Raw genomic sequence first — 21,589 nt, 5'->3', positions numbered from 1 at the left:
GCCGGCCTTTTACATAGACTGTTTGTTGACCTTGGCTAATATTTACCTTGCCACCATTATCATCCAGAACCTCATATTAATCTTTCATTTTTTATGTCCAAATTACCAGACAACTTTGAACTTGAGCTTTGGATCCACATTTCTTTGTGGAGAGCTACTGCAGCAGTGGTGTGCCGTTTTGGCAGCTGCTGCTACCAGAGGATGTCACTGTGTATCATAGCACTTACACTCTTTGTCACCATCTTGTTAGATTCATAGAAACAAACTGAGTGTGTGTTTCAAAGCACTGAATGGATACTGCAGAGAGGAAAATGCCTATGGAAATTCTCTTTCATTTCTCACTGTTTATAGACCACCTGTTAATTCTTCATGCCTTTTGATATAAATCAGTTCAGTAGTTGAATAATATTTTTATAGCAATTGGTACCCTTTGTATCTTCAGTGACATCTCACTTTAGCAGCCTGGGATGAGGGTGAGAGAGAGAGAGAGGGAGGGAGGGAGGGAGGGAGGGAGGGAGGGAGGGAGGGAAAGATAGAGAGAGATTGTGTGTGTGTGTGTGTGTGTGTGTGTGTGTGTGTGTATTCATGTTCTAATGTCAGAAGATAGAACTAAGATATTTTCTTACCCATTCTCTTGTCTTCAGGCAGGGACATATTTAAGTATAGAAATATCTTCTGGTTGAACTTTCCAGATTAATGAGCATTCCTGTGTTGTCATATTTTATTTTTCTGTGTAAACAATTAGCTTGATAATTCAGTGGCTGTTTTTGTTTTGTTTGTTTTCTTTCTTTCTTTTTTAATAGTGGAGGAAAAAGTTTATTTTGGATAAAAGGGAGACATAGTCAGAGGCAGGGACATCTGGGAGAGTCCAGAGTAGACATGACCCTGAACCAGGTGAGGAGAGGGGGTGGGGAGAAGTAGTGGGGGACCAGGTGCAGCAGCCAGGAGGCCCAAGAGAGGGCAGATGAGAGCTGTTTTGTTTGTGGAGTGCCTGGCGTGTGCCACGCAGAAATAGGAAGGGGAAGGGCATGCCAATCAGAAGAACGAGAAGTTGGAGAAAATTCACGGTCCACTTCAAGACTAGAAGTTCTCTGGCTTGAATAGAGCTGACAGTCTTGAAAGCCCATGCCATGCAGATCTTTTTAAGACTCCACGGGACAACATGAAGTCAATTTTCTTGGTCAAGAATATAGCAGCCATCATTTCTACGTTAGTTAACGTTCCTCAGAACCAGAGGTGCTAAGTGCAAACAGCAGGAGATGCTCCGGGGTCTTTTCTCACTCCTGCTCAGTGTGCCTGGGTGTGACTCAGTTTCTGTCCCTGTGTGTGTAGTCCTCCATGGACTTAGTGCTTGTGTGACATGCTGCTGTTACATGCTGCCACCCAGAACCCAGGGTGTTTGATGCATATTACATTCAGAACACATTAGGCAATAATATAAAATTTTTAAGTGCTGTGCTTGGCACTGTTTGGAGGATATGGAAACTCATCCTGGTAATTAGGCTTAAAAATTTTGGCCTTTTGGAAGCTTTATCATCTTTATTTTTACACTTTATTTTTCTTTATTTTTGTTATTAGAATACGTTTTAAAATTAATTTTTAGGTTCTAATACTAAGTTTTGGTTTCCTCATGGCATCTTCATACATGCATCATTATACTTTGTTTTGATCTGTTGTTCCTCTCTCCCGTGGTCCTCCTCTCAGCTGATTCTCTTCTCTTATCCAGTAAGTCCCTCACTTGTGTCCTGTCACCTTTCTGTGTCCTACTTTCTGATGGTCTCTTCGACCTCCCCATGACCCTGTTTCTAGTTCCATGTCCCACAAACATGTATTTATAAACACACACACACATGCACACACACACACGCAGATGCACACACACTGTAAAACTAGTTTCTGCATGTGGAAGAAAGCATGGATTATTTATCTTTGTGAGTCTGGCTTATTTCCTTCACGTAATGATTTCCAATTACTTTCATTTTCCTGCAGATTTCATAATTTCATTTTTCTTTATGGCTGTATAAAATTGTGTGTATGGTTCACATTTTCTCTATCTATTCATCTGTTGATGGGCATCAGAGCTGGTTCCATTTCCTGGCTATTGTGAATTGCACAGCTGTAGACCATGATTATTTTTTAAAATGCCTACCCCTGAAAACCCTCTTTCTTAATTGTAGAAATCATGAAAATTATTTTTTATGACAGTAAATGGCATTTCAGTTATTTCCAAGTACTAGTCTGAATGGTGACTAAGCCTGTGGCGTCACACCCGTCTGTCCTAAGGCTTTGATTCCAGGTTGCCCAGCTCTTCATGGGTCTCTGTGACTTCCACAGGCCTGCAGAGAGATGGTCAGAGGGAGGCAAGAAGGCAGTTTCAGTCAACACAGTTCAGTAGCTGGTATTGGTTCAAACTTCAAGAATCTGACCCCAAGTGGTTTATTTTAGCCATATTTAAGTACAACATAATTTGGTGATAAGTATTTTGAATCCCCGGTATTAGGTTTCTCCGAGGATGCAGTAAGCCAAATCAAGCTGAATTAATAAGACCTGGTTTAATCTGAGCAAAGCACTCCCAGGTGATCTCGGTGGGAGCCGGAGGGAAATCACGGGGCAGGTCTATGGACCGGAACTTAAATACCCTGTCAGCACTGCCTTATGGAGCTCCGGGGGAGGAGCTGCTGTTTGGCGGTCTTTCTGAGGGGCGGGGTTAGGAGGGGGGGCTGAAGCGGAGCTTCCAGCAGAACCGTGATAATTAATTCAAGCCCATGTGTACAACAAATGATAGGTAAATCTCCTCGAGGAGCAAAGTAAGGTAAATGAGGTGGGACATGGCTACATTGAAATTCTTTGTAAAGTGCGTGGGCCCCTTCTGTAAAGGTAAGTTCTGTACACTGAGTACAGAGATGGGGAGGAATTTAGTAATTTGTTTCCTTCTAAAGTTAGCAAATAACGATTACTTAAAAATTTCCCACCAAAATAGGTTCTAATGGATTGACAGAGAAAAACAAGTTTATGATAATGGTCTGGGGGAGGGTCTGGTGTGGTCTCCAGCCACAGAGATAGTGCAAAGGTCACCAGGCTAGAACTCATGCCTGCTTCCAGCTTTCTGGGCAGATAACAGGTCTTTCATTCCTTCTGCTAAAGGACAGCCCTGTGTGTTGAACATTCCAGGTTCTCCTAGTGTTTTATCCTTCAGCATGAAGACCTCCATGCTCCCTCCACAGTCCCTTGCTGTTTGGTCTTCTGTAACATGGTCTTACTTTGTCCTGGAACACTTTTTGGTTGTATAATAACACTATATATATATTCATCTTAAGGTTTTAGAACGTCATGAAATATTAAATGCTATAGCTTTCTACTTAATTTCATAAACATATATTCTCATTAAATATAAGAAATAACCGGGGCTGGAGTGGGCTCCGTGGTTAAGAGCACTTGCTGCTTTTGCAGAGGACTTGGGTTCAATTCCCAGCACCCACACAGCACCTCACAGCCATCTGTAACTCCGTTTGCAGGAGATCTGATGTCCTTGTCTGGCCTCCACTGGCATTAGGTAGGCATGTGGTAGATGGCTATGCATGTAGGCAAAACACTCATACACGTGAAATAAAAAATGAATCTTAAAAAGGGGGGGTCAGCACTTTATGTCAGGTGACCACAACCACCTGGAGCCCCCCCCCCCCCCCCCCCCCGTGTGTGTGTGTGTGTGTGTGTGTGTGTGTGTGTGTGAGATTATGTGTGTATATAAAATATATAATTAAGTAATTATGTAATAGTAAAAGCAAATCTTTAAAAATGAATCTTTTTTTGTTTGTTTGTTTATTTCAAGACAGGATTTCTTGAATAGCCCTGGCTTGTCCTGGACCAGGCTGGCCTTGAACTCAAATTTGCCTGCCTCTGTCTCATGAGTGTTGGGATTAAAAACATGTGCCACCACTGCCTAGCAAGAATAAATCTTAAAATAACAGCAACAAAAAGAACCCGATGAGTAATGGTTATTTTATTTGGGAATTTGTGTGGGTTTTACACTGTGTCATTTCTGTGGAAATGTAGCATAAGAAGCATCACCCAGGAATGGCCATTCTTGTTACTGAAATATTTGGACTCATGTCCCAAACTCCGGTTACTTTTGACCTGGGTGGGTAACATTCTGAAAGCATATTTTCTCCACCAAATGTATCTGAAGTGAAGAAGTTACTGGATAATATTCCTTAAAAATCAGAATACAAAGGTCTTCCTCATTTTGTTTCTCAAATACTTCACTGATCATCTAGGCATCATTTTATAAAAGGAAATAAATTCAGTTGTTTCTTGCTAAATAGGAGATATTTAGTAATTTGTCTCCTTTTAAAATTAGCAAATAACACTGACTTTAAATTTTGTCTTTCTCTCTTTTAGACCTTTGAAGATTTTAAAAATGATAAGCAAGCTGTGGAATACCAACAACGCATTGTGGATATTTTACTGAAAGCAAGTATTCAAAGATTGCATGTCTTTCTATTGATTGATACTATATTAAGCTAATTGAAATTTTTATAGCAGGATTTGAAATAGTCTGTCTAGTGGAGCCATTTTTACAGTGCTCGTATTATATTATGGTGTTTAGTCCTCAAGAGGTGAATGAAATATTTTTTTTTTTATTTTTTTATTTTTTTTGGTTTTTCGAGACAGGGTTTCTCTGCGTAGTTTTGCGCCTTTCCTGGGGCTCACTTGGTAGCCCAGGCTGGCCTCGAACTCACAGTGATCCGCCTGGTTCTGCCTCCCGAGTGCTGGGATTAAAGGCGTGCGCCACCACCGCCCGGCTATATATATATTTTTTTTAATTAGGAGATTTTCTATTCATTTTACATACCAACCACAGATTCCCCTCTCCTCCCTCCTCCCACCCCCAGCCTTCCCCCCCCCAACCCACTCCCCATTCCCACCTCCTCCAAGGCAAGGTCTCCCATGGGGAGTCAGCAGACCCTGGTACATTCAGTTAAGGCAGGTCCAAGCCCCTCCTCCCTGCACCAAGGCTGCACATAGTGTCTCACCATAGGCACTAGGCTCCAAAAAGCTGGCTCATGCACTAGGGTCAGGTCCCGCTCCTACTGCTGGGGGCCCCCTAAACAGTTCAAGCTAAACAATTGTCTCACTTATCCAGAGGGCCTAGTCCGGTACCATGGGGGCTCCACAGCTATTGGTCCACAGTTCATGTGTTTCCACTAATTTGGCTGGTTGTCCCTGTACTTTTTCCAATCGTGGTCTCTGAATGAAATATTAATGATTAATTGAAAAAGCTTCCTGTGTTGTAGTGTTAGACTGAATGCTGGGGTACAGAGTGAGAGTCTTGAGAAATATTTATTTTGGCAATTACTTTATTAGTATGATTTTGTGTAATAATAGAGACAGCTTTACAAAATAATTAGTGCCCAGAGTCCCTGTCTCTTTCCAGCCTTAGTTGGTTACTATGGTAGTACCATGCTCTGCCATGGCATTAAGATGATGGGTGACACTTAAAATGATTTGAGGATTATCTCAACCCAGCCTCAGCGGCGGCAAAGGCCTATTTTAGGATTTGTGCTGATGCTGTGCGAGTATGCGGAGACAGGCGGGTGCCTGGCGCAGCTCCTCAGAGGGTTTCCGTTGAAAGCTTAGAGTTATCACTCTTCATCTGCTCATAAAATAGAGGTTCCTTCCTTGTAGATTGCTTTGATCGAGAGGCCAGAATTAAAATGTCCTCTAGTTATATGTGGCACAAACACACTACAGCTGTAATATTCTTTGTAATATGCAAGGCATGCACACAGTATATGCATCATCTCAATGTAGCTATTTATTAGCCTTGTAAGATCGGCAATAATGACTATGAGAATAGAATTTTTGAATTCTCAAAGTGAATTCAGCTAAATGAATCCAGGTGGTTAATGTGAAGAATTTTTATCTACATTCCTGGAGAGTCTACCTATTTGTAGACCTGCCTTTCGTCTAGCTCATATTCCTCTGTAGATCTCTGTTAGATCAGTTGCAATTAAACTGTACCTGTGAGATAACTCAAAGTGACATAGCCTATTATGGAAATATATTATTCTTTCTTAAGCTGGACACAGGCCATCTGATCCAGTGGAGTGGCTTCAGAACCTTCAGGGACTGAGCTTGCTTTGTTGCTATTACACTTAGCACACGGTTTCTGTCTGGTTCAGTGTAGCTGTTCGGGGCCAGCTGTTCCCCTGCAGCTAGCAAGCTGGTGTCAGAAAGACTCAGAAGGAATGTGTCCTTAAGGAAATGCCTTCAGAGTTGCGTACTTTAACTCTGCTTATTGTACGTTATCTAGAACTTTGACAGCTACTAAGAGAGAAGAGACCCAAGCTTTCTGGGTTGCCATATGCTCAGTTAAAATTTAGAACTTGTGTTTATCAGTTAGGAGGGAAGAACAGATACTAGAGAGTATGTTAGTGCACTGTTACCGTCAGACAGACCCGAGGACCTTATAAAGAAAAGTGATTTATTTAGCTTACGGCGTTGGAAGCTGAAAACGTAAAATTGGGTAGCCTTGCCTGTTTGGCTTCTGGTGAAGGTCTCCTTGGCTGTGTTACAACATGGCATCAGCGGGTGAGAGTCCAGAAGCCAGAGAGATACCCTAGGGATCAGGTGTACTCTTTTGAGGGCAGCTCAGCATCAGCCTCGTCCCAGAGCAATGTCTGCCATGACCTGGTTTCTGCCCACCAGACCCTGCCTATCAAAAACTCCACTGTTTTCACAAGTGGGACCAAGCTTCCAGCTCGTACACCTTGGGGAACAAGCTGTATCTAAACTATGGCCCAGTATATAGCACTTTTCACTATATCCATCGAAGTGGTTTCACATGACATCTAAGGGCCTCTATATTTTATAGTCCCTGGCTACTCCATCACTGATTCCGTTCCCTCTCATCCCCTCCACCTCCACACACATGCTGTTCACCAAGCTTCTGTGTCATCGTCATGACTTACGTCCTTTGCGTGGGTTTTCTTTCAGCCACTCATGCCCCTTCCCTCCCTTTCTGTCCTGACCGCCTTCTGTGTTCTCCCACACACGGCTAGGCTGGGCAGAGCTCCTTTATGTCCTCAGGATACTGTGTGTTGCACTTACGCAGTGTATTGCAATTGTTTACAAATTGTCCTGTCTCATCTTGAGCCTTCTGAAGATGGAAACCAAGGACAATTATTAGTGGTATTTACTGTATTAATTGTATTGAGTATGTTATACTGTACTTACTATATCCATCAAGGCCTGTGGTTGTAGCATGTCCAGAGCATGTACTCTCCAGTACCTAAAATCTAGTAGCTGTTTAAGAAACATTTATACATTGGTCATGTTGGAATTTGAATCTGAATCTACACTAGTCTGGAAGGATGATCCCAGTGCTGAGACTGGGGCTCCGTAACTCCCCATGGGGCTCCCTGTGACTGTTCGCAGGCCACTGTGCTTTCATGCCGTCACTGTTACAGCCGCCTCGAATCAACGAGGAGCGAACATAGAGGTCGCTGCTTTCTGGTGACAGGCTTGTACATCTGTGGAAGTGTGCCTTCGAGGGAGGTATTGAGAGCAGGAGAGCAAATGAATGATGGGGACAGGTAGACGGGCTTGTGTGCTATATGGTTGCAGAGAGGGAAAAACTCAAAAGACCAAGTGATGCCTAGGAAGTTTTTTAAGGCCTTTGAAATATTTTGGAGGAAAAAAATGTAGAAATTGTAAGATGGAATCAATTAAACATTTGCTGAGCTGGCAAAGGAATCCGTTGTGAGTGGGAACTGCTTTTGGGAAGGTATGTGTAAAGTCAGTTTGGGACCTTCCAGAGCAGAAGGAAGGGCTAACGACGTAGAGGAGTACTGGCTGGGCCCTGAGATTGGAGTCTTAGAAAAGGGACCTTGGACACTAAGCAGGGTGATGGCTGAGCCGTGGAAAGCTCTCTGAAGATCATGGGCTGGAACTCGTGTTATGTGGCGATGTAGCTGGCTGGTGATGTAGATAAGCAAGGAGTGTGTAACTCAGGGTTCTTTCTTGCCAGTGTAACCGGGCCGTGATAGTGTACTTGACCAGGCGCTGACTGTCCTCTTAAAAGCAGGAGGGCCAAGGAAGGAAGGGTGTGTCACTCACAGAGTAAGACAGTAAGTCAGAAAGTAGGCCCTGGGGGACCGTTTCATAGCAGGCAAAATCTCATGCTTTGTGTCTGAGTGGAGGATAACGGGATGGAACTTGGAAGTCTTTCACTTGTGGAAAATTTACCCCAGTTAATCCAACTTGACAGCACTCAACATACAGGACCTTCAACCACAAACATCTGCATTCTTTCTTGTTAATGGCAGGATTATCCAGCTACTGATCATGCTCAAATGTGTAACTTTTACGTTGTCCATGTGTAGGAACACTCGGCCTGGCGGCTGTCTGCACTGAGGCTCCCTGTCCGTCACTGCTGCTGCAGGACAGGACCCCTCCCTTGGGCCCATGCAGTCACTCACACACTGGCCTCCTGGCACTGTCTGTATCCCTGCTGTACACAGGACCATTAACCCCCAAAGCAGCATTCTTCTTTCCTTGTTGAGAGGCAGATCTTTAGTAAGGTTAGCAAAAGTAAATTAGAATTATTTTAGTAGCCGTCTCTAAGAATCCCAGAGAGAAACCATCTCCTGAAATGTAATTCTCATCAGTTGCTAGAAACATGACAGAAACCATCTCAGTGGTTTCTTTGAGAATATGCAAGTAGCTGTGTTCCTTCTCAAGATGGTGCTGAGCCCAGTTCTTGTACAGCTCATAAAAGAATCTTTGTGTGTGTGTGTGTGTGTGTGTGTGTGTGTGTGTGTGTGTGTGTGTGTGTGTGTGTGTGTATGCATGCTTTTGATTCAAACCAGATGGAGTATTGCCTAAACGGTTTGTTTTGCTCACCAGGTTATGGTGGAGAATTCAGATTTTACCCCATCACAAGTGGGGTGTCTCTTTACATTCCTCGCTCGGCAGCTTGCAAAGCCTGACAATACCTTGTTTGTGAACAGAACTCTCTTCGATCAAGTAAGTGTCTTTAACAGTGAGACCTGGAGCTGGTTTCTTCTGTTCTTTGTTCACAGACAAGATAGACTCCTGAGGACTGTGTTCAAGTGTCTTAATCATGTGTTCTGGGCAGTACGAGTTTGCCCGACGCCTAGCATTATGGGAGCATGGCCTATCATTATTCTGTTTTAACAGTTATTTGGTTACTCTAAGTTGCCTAGAACTTCTTGCTTCTGAATTTGCTAACTTAAGTGTCTCTCTTTCGCTGATGATAAGACTACATTGATCATCTTGAGAAGAGCTTACTTTGGGAAATCTGAGTCTCCTTATAAATGACTTTCCAGGCGTTTCTCAGTCACAGTCAGAAGAGCCTCTCATGCCCACAGGGAGTATGAAGGCTACCTTCTGTCTAGAGAAGTCAGTGATAATCACGTGCAGTACTGAGCACTTCTCAGAGCCAGGAAAGCTCTGTGCGTGTTCACTAAGTTTTCCAGAGGTCCTAAAATCAGTCTATTTATCCTCATTTTTCAGAGAAAGCTCAGAAAGATTAAATAAGTAAAGTCAGACTTAGATTATTATTTTTTTCTAGCAGAAATCTTATTATATGTGTTAGGATAGTATTCCAATTCAGGCGTCCTGACTGAAGTCCATGTCTTCCTAAAGTAAAGTGCTTCAGTTATATTTCTTAGAAGTAAGGAAACGTGTAGAAGCAGCCAGGCAGTGGTGGTGCACACCTTTAATCCCAGTACTTGGAGGCAGAAGCAGGTAGATCTATGTGAGTTTGATGCCAGCCTGGGCTACAGAGTGAGTTCCAGGACAGCCAAGGCTACCCAGAGAAACCCTGCCTCTAAAATCCAAAATAAATAAATAAATAAATAAACAAACAAACAAACAAACAAATAAATAAATAAAATGTGTATAGGGCACAAGCTAAATTGTAGGCGTCCTGGAAGCCCTATGCTTCACACAGTAGGCCCTCGGCTGGGACAACGCCGTACAAGGTGGTGGTTGTTACAGGTGAGTGAGAATCAGCTGCTGACCCGGAAGGGTAACTTTTGCTGTTACTTCTGCCCAGGTCCTTGGCTTCCTGTGCAGCCCTGACGATGATTCCCGCCACTCTGAGAGGCAGCAGGTATGAGCACTGGCACTCTTTTTGCTGGAGGTTGGGGGCGGGGGGGGGGGGGGGGGGGGAGTCTTTTCTAGTTGTGCTCTTTCTTGATAAAATGCTCCAACCAAAGCACTGAAGGGAGAAAGAATTTATTTCAGTCCACGTGGAGTCCGTCATGACAGGGAGGTTTTCTCTGTGGGGGCTTGAGGCAGCTGGTTGTGTTACTCACACTCGGGAAGCCGAGGGGGACAAGCGCTGGTACTCGGCCAGCCTTGTCCTGTCCACGCTGTCCAGACCCAGGCACAGAGAATCGTGCTGCCCCCTTAGGGTAACTCTTTCCACTCTGTAAACATAATCAAGATAATCCCTCTCAGCGCGGCCAGAGGCCAACCTAATCTAGACCCCACCACCACCTCTACCCCTCCAGCCCCCCACCCCGGTGTGCCTGGAGGCTCGCTTCCTAGATGACCCCAGATCCTGTCAGTCAGTACTTTGTCACACAGAGTAAGCCACAAAGGGCCCTTCTGTAGCAGCTTCACTCCACGGAAGGGGAGATGATTGGGGCATACTCCAACTCACAGGTAGTGGCAATCAGTGTGGATACAGGGATGCGTACAGAGCTTGGCTGCTCAATCCAGTCCGAGTGCAGCTATCTGCATCCAGCATGTCCCACCCTTCAGCTAGCAACATCAGTGTCTGTCATGCTACTCCAGCTCAGGGTTCTGTCCCAGAACCACAAACTACAGGACCTTGAGTGCTGGCATGTTCAGTGTTGGGGGTATCTTAAGATGCTGCTGTATGGAGGGCTCCATTCTGGATACTAGAATCTACCTGTCCCCCTACCCCCAGTTAATCAGTGCTATAGCAGCTGGCCACCATTCTGGGTACTTAGCTAGCCCACTTAAAATTGATACCAAACTTTATAAGTAAATAAGTCACAAAAATTCAGAGTTTTAGCTGTTGGGCTGCCTTCGTGGGTGTAGTGCAGACGTGGAAACTCTGGTGAAGTGTAGACTAGCAGCAGTGAACCCTTCAGCTGCTCTGCTGTGACCCAGCAACCAATGCAGACTGCTTCAGAACAAGGCTGACATTTTGGTTTCCTGTTAAGCTACACTGAGCACAAATAACACCAAGGGAACTTGTATGTTACACCTGTTTGTCTGTGCAGGGAGGGCAGATTGTGGTGTGCATGGTGTGTGCATGTGACCAAAAACTTCACTGACAGATGCCTGCTCCCAAGTAACTGGCAGCTGCTTCCCAAATAACTGACTTGGAGACTAAATATAAGTTATAAATGCTTGGCCAATAGCTCAGGCTTGTTACTAACTAGCTCTTACAACTTACCCACTTCTGTTAATCTGTGTGCTGTCCCAAGGCTTGTGGCTTTATCTCTATGGCATTTTGTGTGTCTGACTCATTCTCTTACTGGCTGGTGACTCCTGACTCTGCCCTTCTTCTTCCCATCATTTTCCCTGCCCCAAAAATCCTAGCTGTCAGCCAGTCAGCTTTTTATTAAACCAATTCGAGTGACAAACCTTTGCAGTGTACAAAAGGATTATTCCACAGCAAGTGTGTTTACTTTTCAGGGTTTGGTTGTAGTGCTTAGGTGTGGCCGAGTCTTTGAAGTCAAACTTTGAAAAACAGCCACGGCACCTTGTCCGTACTAATTTCAGAGGTGCCCTGTTCTGATGGCTCTCCCTCCTTGGGTTTTGAAATAGTGAAAATTGATAAGTAAGTTGTTCAAGGTCACAGTTCAAATTAGGACTTGGCAACTTCCTTTCCTGCTAACCCAGGACTCCTTATACTGGTTGTCACGTAGCAGACTTGGTTTGTGCAGCATTTCTTAGTCTTTTCCAGTGGTGTGCCTATAGTCAATAATTAGCTCCCCCAAGTATAGTTCTGATATGAATGTTGCCGTTTATGTAAATTTATGTAAATGAGTAAGGCGAAAGTAAAACATGGCTGCTCTGCCAAATCGGGTACCGCATTGTTTTCACTGTTTTCTTCTAGTTAGCATATAAGGCAGTGGGTTTCACCTTGACATTTTCATATCTCGGTACAGCACTGCACACCCACACACTCGTCCTCTCACACCTACACCACCACCCATTATTCTCTCTCATTACTCCTCACAGACAACAGTTTGGGAATAAAAAACAAATAACTGCTTTTCCCCCCTTCACAACGTAATGCCTGCAGACAGACACACGAGGAAAATTACATCTATTTACTTTGTGTGTGTGAGGGGCAGTGCGCATGTCAGAGGACAGCGTTCAGGGTCCGTTCTCTCCTTGTCAGGCTTGGGGCAAGCCCCTTCCCCTCCCTGCTAGCCCGGACAGTCCCACGTTTTAGCTGAGCTGCTTTATTAGCATTTTCCCCATGTTCTTCACCAGGGGCTGACCAACTGTCTCTGTCAGAGATCCAAAGAGTCAACGTCTCAGGTTGTGTAGACCACAGACAGGTCTGCCCTCTTTTGTTTGCTTGTTTTCACAACCCTGCAAAAAGCAAGACTTCCAATAGCGTTTTGATGGTTTATAGGCATGCCACTATGGCTTATTTCGTCTTCCAGTGTGTGGTTACAAAGCACGGAACTGGGGGACGCCTAGCTACACACCTGTGCACTGCCGCCCCCATTCTGACGCAGCTGCAGTGGGCAGAACCAGCCTCAAGAGCATAGAACACCAAAGGGGGATGAAATCATAGGAAGTGATGAGTTCTGAGTTTCATTACCTTTGTTTTTAACACACATAGTTACAATCTGGTTTAATTTGATTTAATAATATTGAATAACTTGCACACAAAGATCCCTGATGATGGCAGTCAGTTCTAATGAGTTGGTAAGACTGTCTTCAACTCATTACATTATTTTATTCCAAACTGACAGAGTGAATAGATTTTATTTCTTTTTTATTGCATATGACAGTACATTCCAGCGCTCCAAACGGATTAAGTTTGGATCTTGAATGTAAAAATCAGGCCAGTCTTGCTTAACATCAAAATAATAAACAAGAAGTTCCTGGTGAAGGTTTCCTGGCCCCCTGACAAGGGTCATGACCTCTGACTCCTAGCCGGCACGCAGGCCTGAGGTCCTAACTGCAGCCTTGCCTGCTGGTTGTTGGTCTTCGGCCACTATGGTAAAGTGATGTGAGCATCAGCATTTGGGGCTTTTATTGCTTTTGTTTTTGTCTTTGTTTTTGAAATGAGGTTTTGCCGTGTTGCCCAGGCTGGCCTAGAATTCATGATCCTCCTGCCTCAGCATTCTGAGTGCTGGGATTATATGTGTGCACCATGACATCTGGATTAAAATGTCACCCTTTTTTGAGGCAACTGTCATGTGGCCCAAGCTGGCCTTGAAATCACTATAGGGCTGAACTGACCTTGAATTCCTGATCTTCCTGAATGTGAGGACTTTGAGCTATGAAACTGCTTCAGAAAAAACAATTCTATAAATCACATAAAACAATCACTGATTTACACCAAGATTTCTTCAAGGTCATAGTACTTCTAGAAAACAACTATTCTGTTCTAATATTTACCCGAGATAGAGTGACTAGATCCCTATAACAGGACCCATGTGGCAGCTCACAGCCATCTGTAACTCCAATTCCAGGGGATCCAGTACCCTCTTCTGGCATCCACGGGTTCCACACATGTGTACATGGTGCACATTCATGCAGCAAAACGGTCATACATATAAAATACAAACAAAAATGAGCTTCTTACAATGGTGTATACAGGTATTTAGAGGTTAATGTGAATGTATGGGGCTGTACCTGGAAATGCTGTGGTATTCCCTCCATGTTTGAAAAGCAGAGTCACCATATGGTAGTGAACGCAGTCCAAAATACCACCAAGTAATAATACACAAGACAGAAGGTTATGGGCATGGCTAAATGGACCTTCGAGAAGTAGTAACTAAAACAAACCTCACAGTGTTTCTACCCATTTGTTTTAAATCCTCAGGTCCTTTTAGAACTGCTGCAGGCTGGAGGCATAGTCCAGTTTGAAGAGAGTCGGCTCATCCGCATGGCAGAAAAGGCTGAATTGTGAGCTGTTTTGAAGCTGTATATTAATTTTCCATAGAACTGTTATTTCTCCTACATGAAACCTAGTTTATTTTGCATTTCCACTATTAAAACTTTGTGCAGCCTTGGTGCAGGGAGGAGGGACTTGGACCTGCCTCAACTGAATGTACCAGGCTCTGCTGACTCCCCATGGGAGACCTTGCCTTGGAGGAGGTGGGAATGGTGGGTGGTTTGGGGGAAAGGCTGAGGGGGTGGAAGGAGGGAGGACAGAGGAATCCCCATGGTTGATATGTAAAATGAATAGAAAAATCTCTTAATTAAAAAAAAAAAAAAAAAAAGGCATAGGCCAGGTGGTGGTGGCATGTGCCTTTAATCTCAGCACTTGAGAGGCAGAGCCAGACAGATCTCTGTGAGTTTGAGGCCATTTGAGGCCAGACTGATCTACAGAGTAAGATCAAGGACAGGCACCAAAACTACACAGAGAAACCCTGTCTTGGAAAAAAAAAAAAAAAAACAAGGAGAGAGAGAGAGAGAGAGAGAGGGAGAGAGAGAGAGAGAGAGAGAGAGAGAGAGAGAGAGAGAGAGAGAGAGAGAGAGAAGAAAGAGGGAGGGAGGGAGGGAGGAAGGAAGAAAGAAAGAAAGAAAGAAAGAAAGAAAGAAAGAAAGAAAAAGAAAGAAAGAAAGAAAGAAAGAAAGAAAGAAAGGGCGTTAGCAATAGCAGCCTCAGTAGCAAAAACATGAGTTTTTTTTCGTTTGTTTGATTTTTTGTTTGTTTTTGTTTTTTGCCTTTCATATGAATTCTAAAAATCAGCACAATGTTCAGAAATGTATAGTATAAATTAAAACTGTATATTTGTTTTAACATGAAAGTGAACAAGTGAACAAGCCGTCCTCCTGTGCTTCACCTTATTTATACCTGTATTGATCTATTTTTGGTGTTTGGAGACAGGTTCTACTTTGTAGCCCCAGGTGTCCTGGGGTGTGCCCTGTAAGGCGTGGTTTGCCCTGTTGCCAACTCTACCACTCAGGTGCAGGCGTCATACACATGCCCAGCTCTAGATTTTTTTACATTAATATGCCTATGGTATTTTTTAGATTATGACAGGTATATTTAGTAGAAATGATAAACAGTTTAGCATAATCAATAAGGTACAGTGTGCTAACTCTTACCTAGTTTATTGTATTTAGTTTTGAACAAAGAAACAAATTATTGCAGATTATTGATACCTAGTACCAGCTATTTCTTTAGAAATAGACAGCACACCATCTAAGGCCTTTGAAAACGGCATTCAGCAGCATCTTTAGTCAGGAGGCAGGAGAGAGTCAGGCACTCCTCTTAGAGACATAACACCAACCATGTACCCTTATCTGACATTCCTGGGACCAGGCTCCAGAGGTTTGCAGAGTTCAAATATTTGCATGTGTTTACTGTGTCCCTGATGTGAGATTCCAGTCTGAGATGCCCTTGTATAAAATCTCTTAGACCTTTATTTGGCACTAAAAATGACATCATTCCCTTTTGCACACGCTTGAGTAAAGTTCTGAAGGTTGGAAGCACATCGCCACCTGCCTGTTTGGCAACTGAAGTCTGTCCTTTCCCATTCCAGCTATCAAATCTGTGAATTTATGTATGAGCGAGCACACCAGTATGACAAAATCATCGACTGCTACCTGCATGACCCGCTGAGAGAGGTAAGCAGAGGCTGCTTCACCCCGTCTGAGCCCCCCACTCTCCCCCAGCTGTATTCACTTGGTTTTTGTTGAGTTTCTGCTGTAACTAAAATGTGGAGTCCCTGAAGTCTGAGTATGTAACTCGGTGATGGATGCTGATAGTCACCAAATGTAGAATTAAATAGTGTGCTCGGGAAGCAGGGTGACAAGGGACTAACCAAGCAGAGGAGTCTCCGAGAGTGGTGTGTATTTTGACTCTTGATGTTAGAGAAGCCACTCGGGTGAGCTCTGAGAGAGGGAGGGATACACGGGGGGGGGGGGGGGGGGGGGGGGGTTTAGAGGGAGGAGCACACAGGGAGGACCGCACAGGGGGAGCACTCAGGGGGAGCACACAGGGAGGACTGCACAGGGGGAGCACTCAGGGAGGAGCGCACAGGGGGCGTGCACAGGGGGAGCACTCGGAGGAGCACTCAGGGAGGACCGCACAGGGGGAGCACTCAGGGAGGAGCACTCAGGGAGGAGCGCACAGGGAGGAGTGCTCAGGGGGAGCGCACAGGGGGAGCACTCAGGGAGGAGCGCACAGGGAGGAGCGCACAGGGGGAGCACACAGGGAGGAGCGCACAGGGGGAGCACTCAGGGAGGAGTGGACATGGAGGTTCCCAAAGCTGGGGAAGTTGCACCTCTCAGGGCACTGATGGAGATCCCTGGGTGGACTGAGAATGAGTATACAGAGGGAGCATCCGTGACAAGGGCAAGAGTGATCTGAGATGAAATTGGCAACGTGGACAGGTTTTACCACAAACCGAAGTCCGCATTCCGTTAGGTCACCGAGGGTTAATAAATGGAGACCAGATGGAAGTGGAGTAGATTCCGAACTTGGAGGAGTCTGCCTTATGGCTTATGTCTCATTCTTCCTCTTTACTGCCAGTTTCCATAAGCTATCTCCAAATCCAAATGACTCTTCACCTCCTAATAACAGATGTTTATCGCGGCTGTACCGGTAGCCACAGTCTCTGACTTGCTTGAGTGAAGGGCTGATGCCTGGTCTTGTGCTCCACAGGAAGACGTCTTCAATTACATCCACAACATCTTATCCATCCCTGGCCACAGTGCTGAGGAGAAGCAGTCTGTGTGGCAGAAAGCAATGGATCATATGGAGGTACTGACTCCAAGTCCCTAAGGAGTTTTTGACAGCTTCATGTTTTTAGCAATTTAGCATTTTCATGCCTTTTCTCCTCTCATTCTCCTGCGTCTCTCACTAGAACCCTCTTCTCAAGTCCCCCGCATACTTGCATCTTAGCTAAGGTTTCTATTGCTGTGAAGAGACACTGTGACCACGGCAACTCTTATAAAGAAAACATTTAATTGTGGTGGCTCCCTTACAGTTCAGAGGTCAGTCCATTATCATCATGGTGGGACATGGTGGCATGCTGGAGCTGAGAGTCCTTACATCTTGATCCAAAGGCAACAGGAAGTGAACTGAGACACTGGGTGTGGCTTGAGCATATAGGAGACCTCAAAGCCCACTCCCACAGTGACACACTTCCTCCAACAAGGCCACACCTACTCCAATAAAGCCACATCTCCCAATAGTGCCGCTCCCTCTGGGGGCCATCTTCTTTCAAACCACCACAACTTTCACACCTTTTTGTGTGTATGACCCACTGGGTGCCCAGGGGTGGGTGAGGGGTTATTTATTTGCCCATAGTCTCTGAGGGTGGGTTGGAGTCTCATGGACCCCTCGGCTCAGTGTTGTACAGATGATCACAGCTGCAGTGAGTTCATGAGTGCTCGGCTGCGTCGTGTCCATATCTCCCCTCCCTCGGCTCTTACTTCTTCCCACCCCTGCTCCGTCATGTTCCCTGAGCCTCGGAGGAGATGATATGGCCGTCCAGCGTAGGGCCGGGAGGCGGCAGGGCTGGGGCGGCGGGGCCGGGCACGCCTCCACCACTTGTTCTGTAGCCCTTAAGGTTCCGCATTAGCCTCCGCCTGCTGCTGTGAGAAGATTTTCCAGTGAGGGCTGGGCACCTCACTAACCTCCGTTGACCAACTGGAGCCGGGGCTGAAGTGTGGGGCACATTCCTTACCTCAGATGGGGAGCAGGGCTGGGACTGTTAAACCTTCTGAATTGCGCCATTCGAATGGGTATTTTCCAGGTTAGCTTTTGCTAAGTAGTGACAGATGTTATAGGAGTTTTCCTCAGTTCTTGTACTTAGTTTTTCTTTTTACACAATTCTCTATTGATTCTTTGGGAATTTCACATCATGCTCCCCAGTCCCTCTCATCTTCCAGTCCCTCCATACCTGCCACTCCCCCTTGTAGCATGCACCCCCCCCCCAAATTAATTTAAAAACAAAACAAAACAAATAAACTGCCTCGCTCCTCTGTCCTTCCAACACCTCTTCCTCCATCCCAGTGGCATTGGGAGCTGCGGTGTGTCACCAGTACACGCTTTTGTTCAATCAGTCCCACCCACAAAATGTTCATTGCAGTGACTCATTGGTCTGGTTCAAGGCCTCTGGCACGCGGTCATCACCTAACGCTCACCAAAACGCCTCTCGGATATCTTGCGGTTATCATTACACAGGACCAGTCCCTTCACGCACTCCAGCAGGTCATAGACGGGGTAGATGCTAGGGTGGACAGACCCAAGGCCCAGGGTGTTGGGTCTGGGTGGTAGCTGAGCTGGTCAGTCTGGGCCACTGGGACCGCCCACTCAGCTCTCCATGCCGGTGGGGAGGGGTGGGGCCATCTTTCCCGAGTGCAGGGGCCAGCTCCTGCTGAGGTGTCTAGTGAGGGGCAGGGCCAGCTCTCCCAGGGACAGTGAGGGGCGGGGCCAGCTCAGCACGGGCCCTCGGATTTCAACACACATGGTTCCTATTATTCCCTGTGGTAACACAGGCCATGGACATCATCACAGATGCCAGCTGCAGCAGGAACATAGACCCAGACATGCCCTCGGCAGCAGCTTGGGCCCAGATGTCACCGTGGCCTCCGTGGCAGCGCAAGTCATCAAGTTCATTATGGCCCTGGTGGCAGCAAGACCCTCAGACACCAACATGGTCTCACATGGCTGTCCAGACCTAGTGTATCTGCTCATCCCCTGGTGGCAACAGGAGCCATGGACACCAACCGAGACCCTGGCTGCTGCTGGGCCACAGTTCCTGGGCCTGGATGACCCCTTGTCCCTGTGTGGCAGCGCAGGCCACCCAGATTGTCATGGCCCTTGTGGCGGCACTGCCCTCAGACACTGGCATGGCCATAGGTTGCATCCCAGACCCCGGGCACTTGTGTGGTCTTTGATGGTACCATGGGCCATGGACATCAACACAGAACCCAGCTGTGGTAGGACCACAGACCTAGACATGGTCCTCAGTAGCAGTCTGGGCCTGGATGTCACCATGGCCCCAGATGGCAATGTAGGCCACTCAGAGTGGCTTGACCCCCATGGCAGCATGGCCCTTGGTCACCAACACAGACCCGGGCTGCCATAGGGTCATGGACCCAGACATGGACCCTTGGCAGCAGCACTGGCCTAGACAATATACCATGATCCCAGGTGATGCGCAGGCCATTCAGATCAGCACGGCCTGGGCAGTGGCACTCTCCTTGGATACCAACATGGCCACAGTCATATCACCAGGGCCAGTTCTACTGTTTTGCCCAGACAAGGTGCAAGGCCCTCTCTCCCAATTGCTATAGGGGGCATTGGAGTGGGGGCGGGGTCAGCTCTCCTGTCCTCACACCCTCACGGCTGGCTCATCTGTCCCCACCCCCAACACGCACGCACGCACGCACGCACGCACACACACACACACACACCAGGGTCAGCTGTCCAGGCAGGGTGAAGGGCCTTCTCTCCTGTGTGCTGCAGCTGGGCTCAGCCCAGGGGTGCCACCACCCCATCAATTGTCAATCAAGAAAATGCCCCACAGATCTGCCTACTAGCCAGTCTGATGGAGGCATTTTCTCAAGTAAGGTTCTTTCTTCCCAGATGACTCTAGCCTGTGTTGAGTTGTCATAAAACTAGCCAGGACAATTTTTGGTAATATAAACTTTTTCATAATATTCTGCAGATCTGTCTATTACATCCATAAATTGTGGGAGCCCACAAAAGCTTCCCAGTGAGATCTGAGCTTGCTTCACACAGCAGGGCTGCATTAGGGGATGGCTTGACCATGTGCATGGTCACCAGGTGTCTGGAAGGTTCTGCACTTGGCTGTGCTGGGAAGAGGTCTTTTGCTCCACCTCTTAGCATTCCTTTAAAAGCCCTTTTGAAGAGACAGAAGGGGCGGGTGGATTTGGACCCAGGCCCTTCCGAGATTATCCTGTTTTCTGTCTATCTTTCTCCTTTATCCTTCTATCTACATATTCCTCGTTTCTCCCTGGGGGAGTAAGAGGGAGCTGATCCCCCTCACATAATATTCATCTGAAGACGGAAAGTCTGTCCACCTTCTAGTGTCTTTTTCAATTTCCTCCTTCAGTGCTCTGAAGTTTTCACTGTAGAAGTCCTTCCCTTCCTTAGATTTATTTCAAAGTTTTCATTTGTTTGTTTTGTTTTGCTTTTAGCTATAGTGAATAGGATTGCTTTCCTGATCTCTCTCAGCATGTTCATTCCTGGTATAGGGACAGCGACTGTTGTTGTTGTTGTTGTTGTTGTTTTTAATGTTGATTTAGCATTTTGCTAGTTTACTGAAAATATCAGTTCTAAGAAGTTTCTGGCAGAGTCTTACGATCTTTTACATATGAGATCATACTGTCTGCAAATAGGAGTGAGTTGACTTTTGTGTCATTCCCTGTTTTAATGGAAATGACTTCGAGTTTTTCTCTTATTTAGTATAATGTGACTGCAACCACTCTTTATTAATGTGAAGGTATGTGTTCTATTCTTTCTCAGCCCAAGGTTTTTATCATGGAGGGATGCTGTTGCATGTTGGTAAAGCCTTTTTGCATGTATTTACACGATCTGTGTCTTCTCTCCTTGAGTCTACCCATGTGGTGTATTGCATGCATTGATTTGCACATGGTGACCCATCCTAGCACACCTGAGATCAAGCCAAGGCTGCAGTTGGTGGGTGTTGAAGTGAATTCCCCACTATTTGAGGACTTCTGCATTCGTGTTCCTCTGGGATATCGACTGCAGTACTAGTTGGTATTGTGTCTTTATCTGGTGTTGATATGGGGGTAATGTTGGCTTTTACCACGAGTGTGGCACTGTCCTTCCTCTTCCTATTTTGTGGGATAGTTTGGGAACATTGGTGCGATCCCTGAAGGTATTGCAGACCCTCCCCCAGACACCCCCTCCAGGCTTGTGCTCTTGCAGCTGGAAGACTTGTTTTTGTTTCGATCTCATGTTGGGTATAGATTTGTCTGACTTGTTTCTGTCTTCATGGTTTAATTTGATGGGTTGGACACATAGACATTTAGCCTTTTTTTTAAGCTTTCCAGTTTATCGGAATACAGGTTTTCAGAGCATGCCCTCACAATCTTCAGTTGTGTTGTAATTCTGTTGATGTGTTGAAATGCCTCAATTTTTACCTTTAATGTTATTAATCTGGATCTTTTTCTTTCAGTTAGTTTTAGCTGTGGGTTTGTCAATCTTGTGAAGAACCAACTCTGTGTTTCATTGATTCTTCATGTGTTCTTTTTGTTCCCATGACTTCCACCCAAATGTTTTCAAAAATATTTTGTTTTATGTATGTATGTATGTATGTATGTATGTATGTATGTGATAGTATGTGCGCATGTGTCTACAGAGTTCAAAAGAGGACATCAGATC

General features: G+C 45.6%; 1 protein-coding gene across 7 annotated transcripts in view; it reads left to right on the top strand.

Annotated features, from left to right (window-relative positions):
* Vps8 (VPS8 subunit of CORVET complex) overlaps positions 1-21,589 on the top strand; it is a 237,908-nt gene that overhangs the window by 112,555 nt on the left and 103,764 nt on the right. For all 7 annotated transcript variants that reach the window (XM_028859198.2, XM_037209870.1, XM_028859197.2 and 4 more), the window contains 6 exons: positions 4,399-4,470; positions 8,908-9,027; positions 10,082-10,138; positions 14,078-14,160; positions 15,747-15,831; positions 16,871-16,969. In XM_028859198.2, coding sequence (XP_028715031.1) covers positions 4,399-4,470; positions 8,908-9,027; positions 10,082-10,138; positions 14,078-14,160; positions 15,747-15,831; positions 16,871-16,969 — 516 coding nt within the window. The remainder of the gene's footprint in view (positions 1-4,398; positions 4,471-8,907; positions 9,028-10,081; positions 10,139-14,077; positions 14,161-15,746; positions 15,832-16,870; positions 16,970-21,589) is intronic.

The sequence above is a fragment of the Peromyscus leucopus genome, chromosome 12 (genome assembly GCF_004664715.2).
Source record: "Peromyscus leucopus breed LL Stock chromosome 12, UCI_PerLeu_2.1, whole genome shotgun sequence".
Taxonomy (NCBI): domain Eukaryota; kingdom Metazoa; phylum Chordata; class Mammalia; order Rodentia; family Cricetidae; genus Peromyscus; species Peromyscus leucopus.
This window is presented reverse-complemented; position numbering and strand designations above follow the sequence as displayed.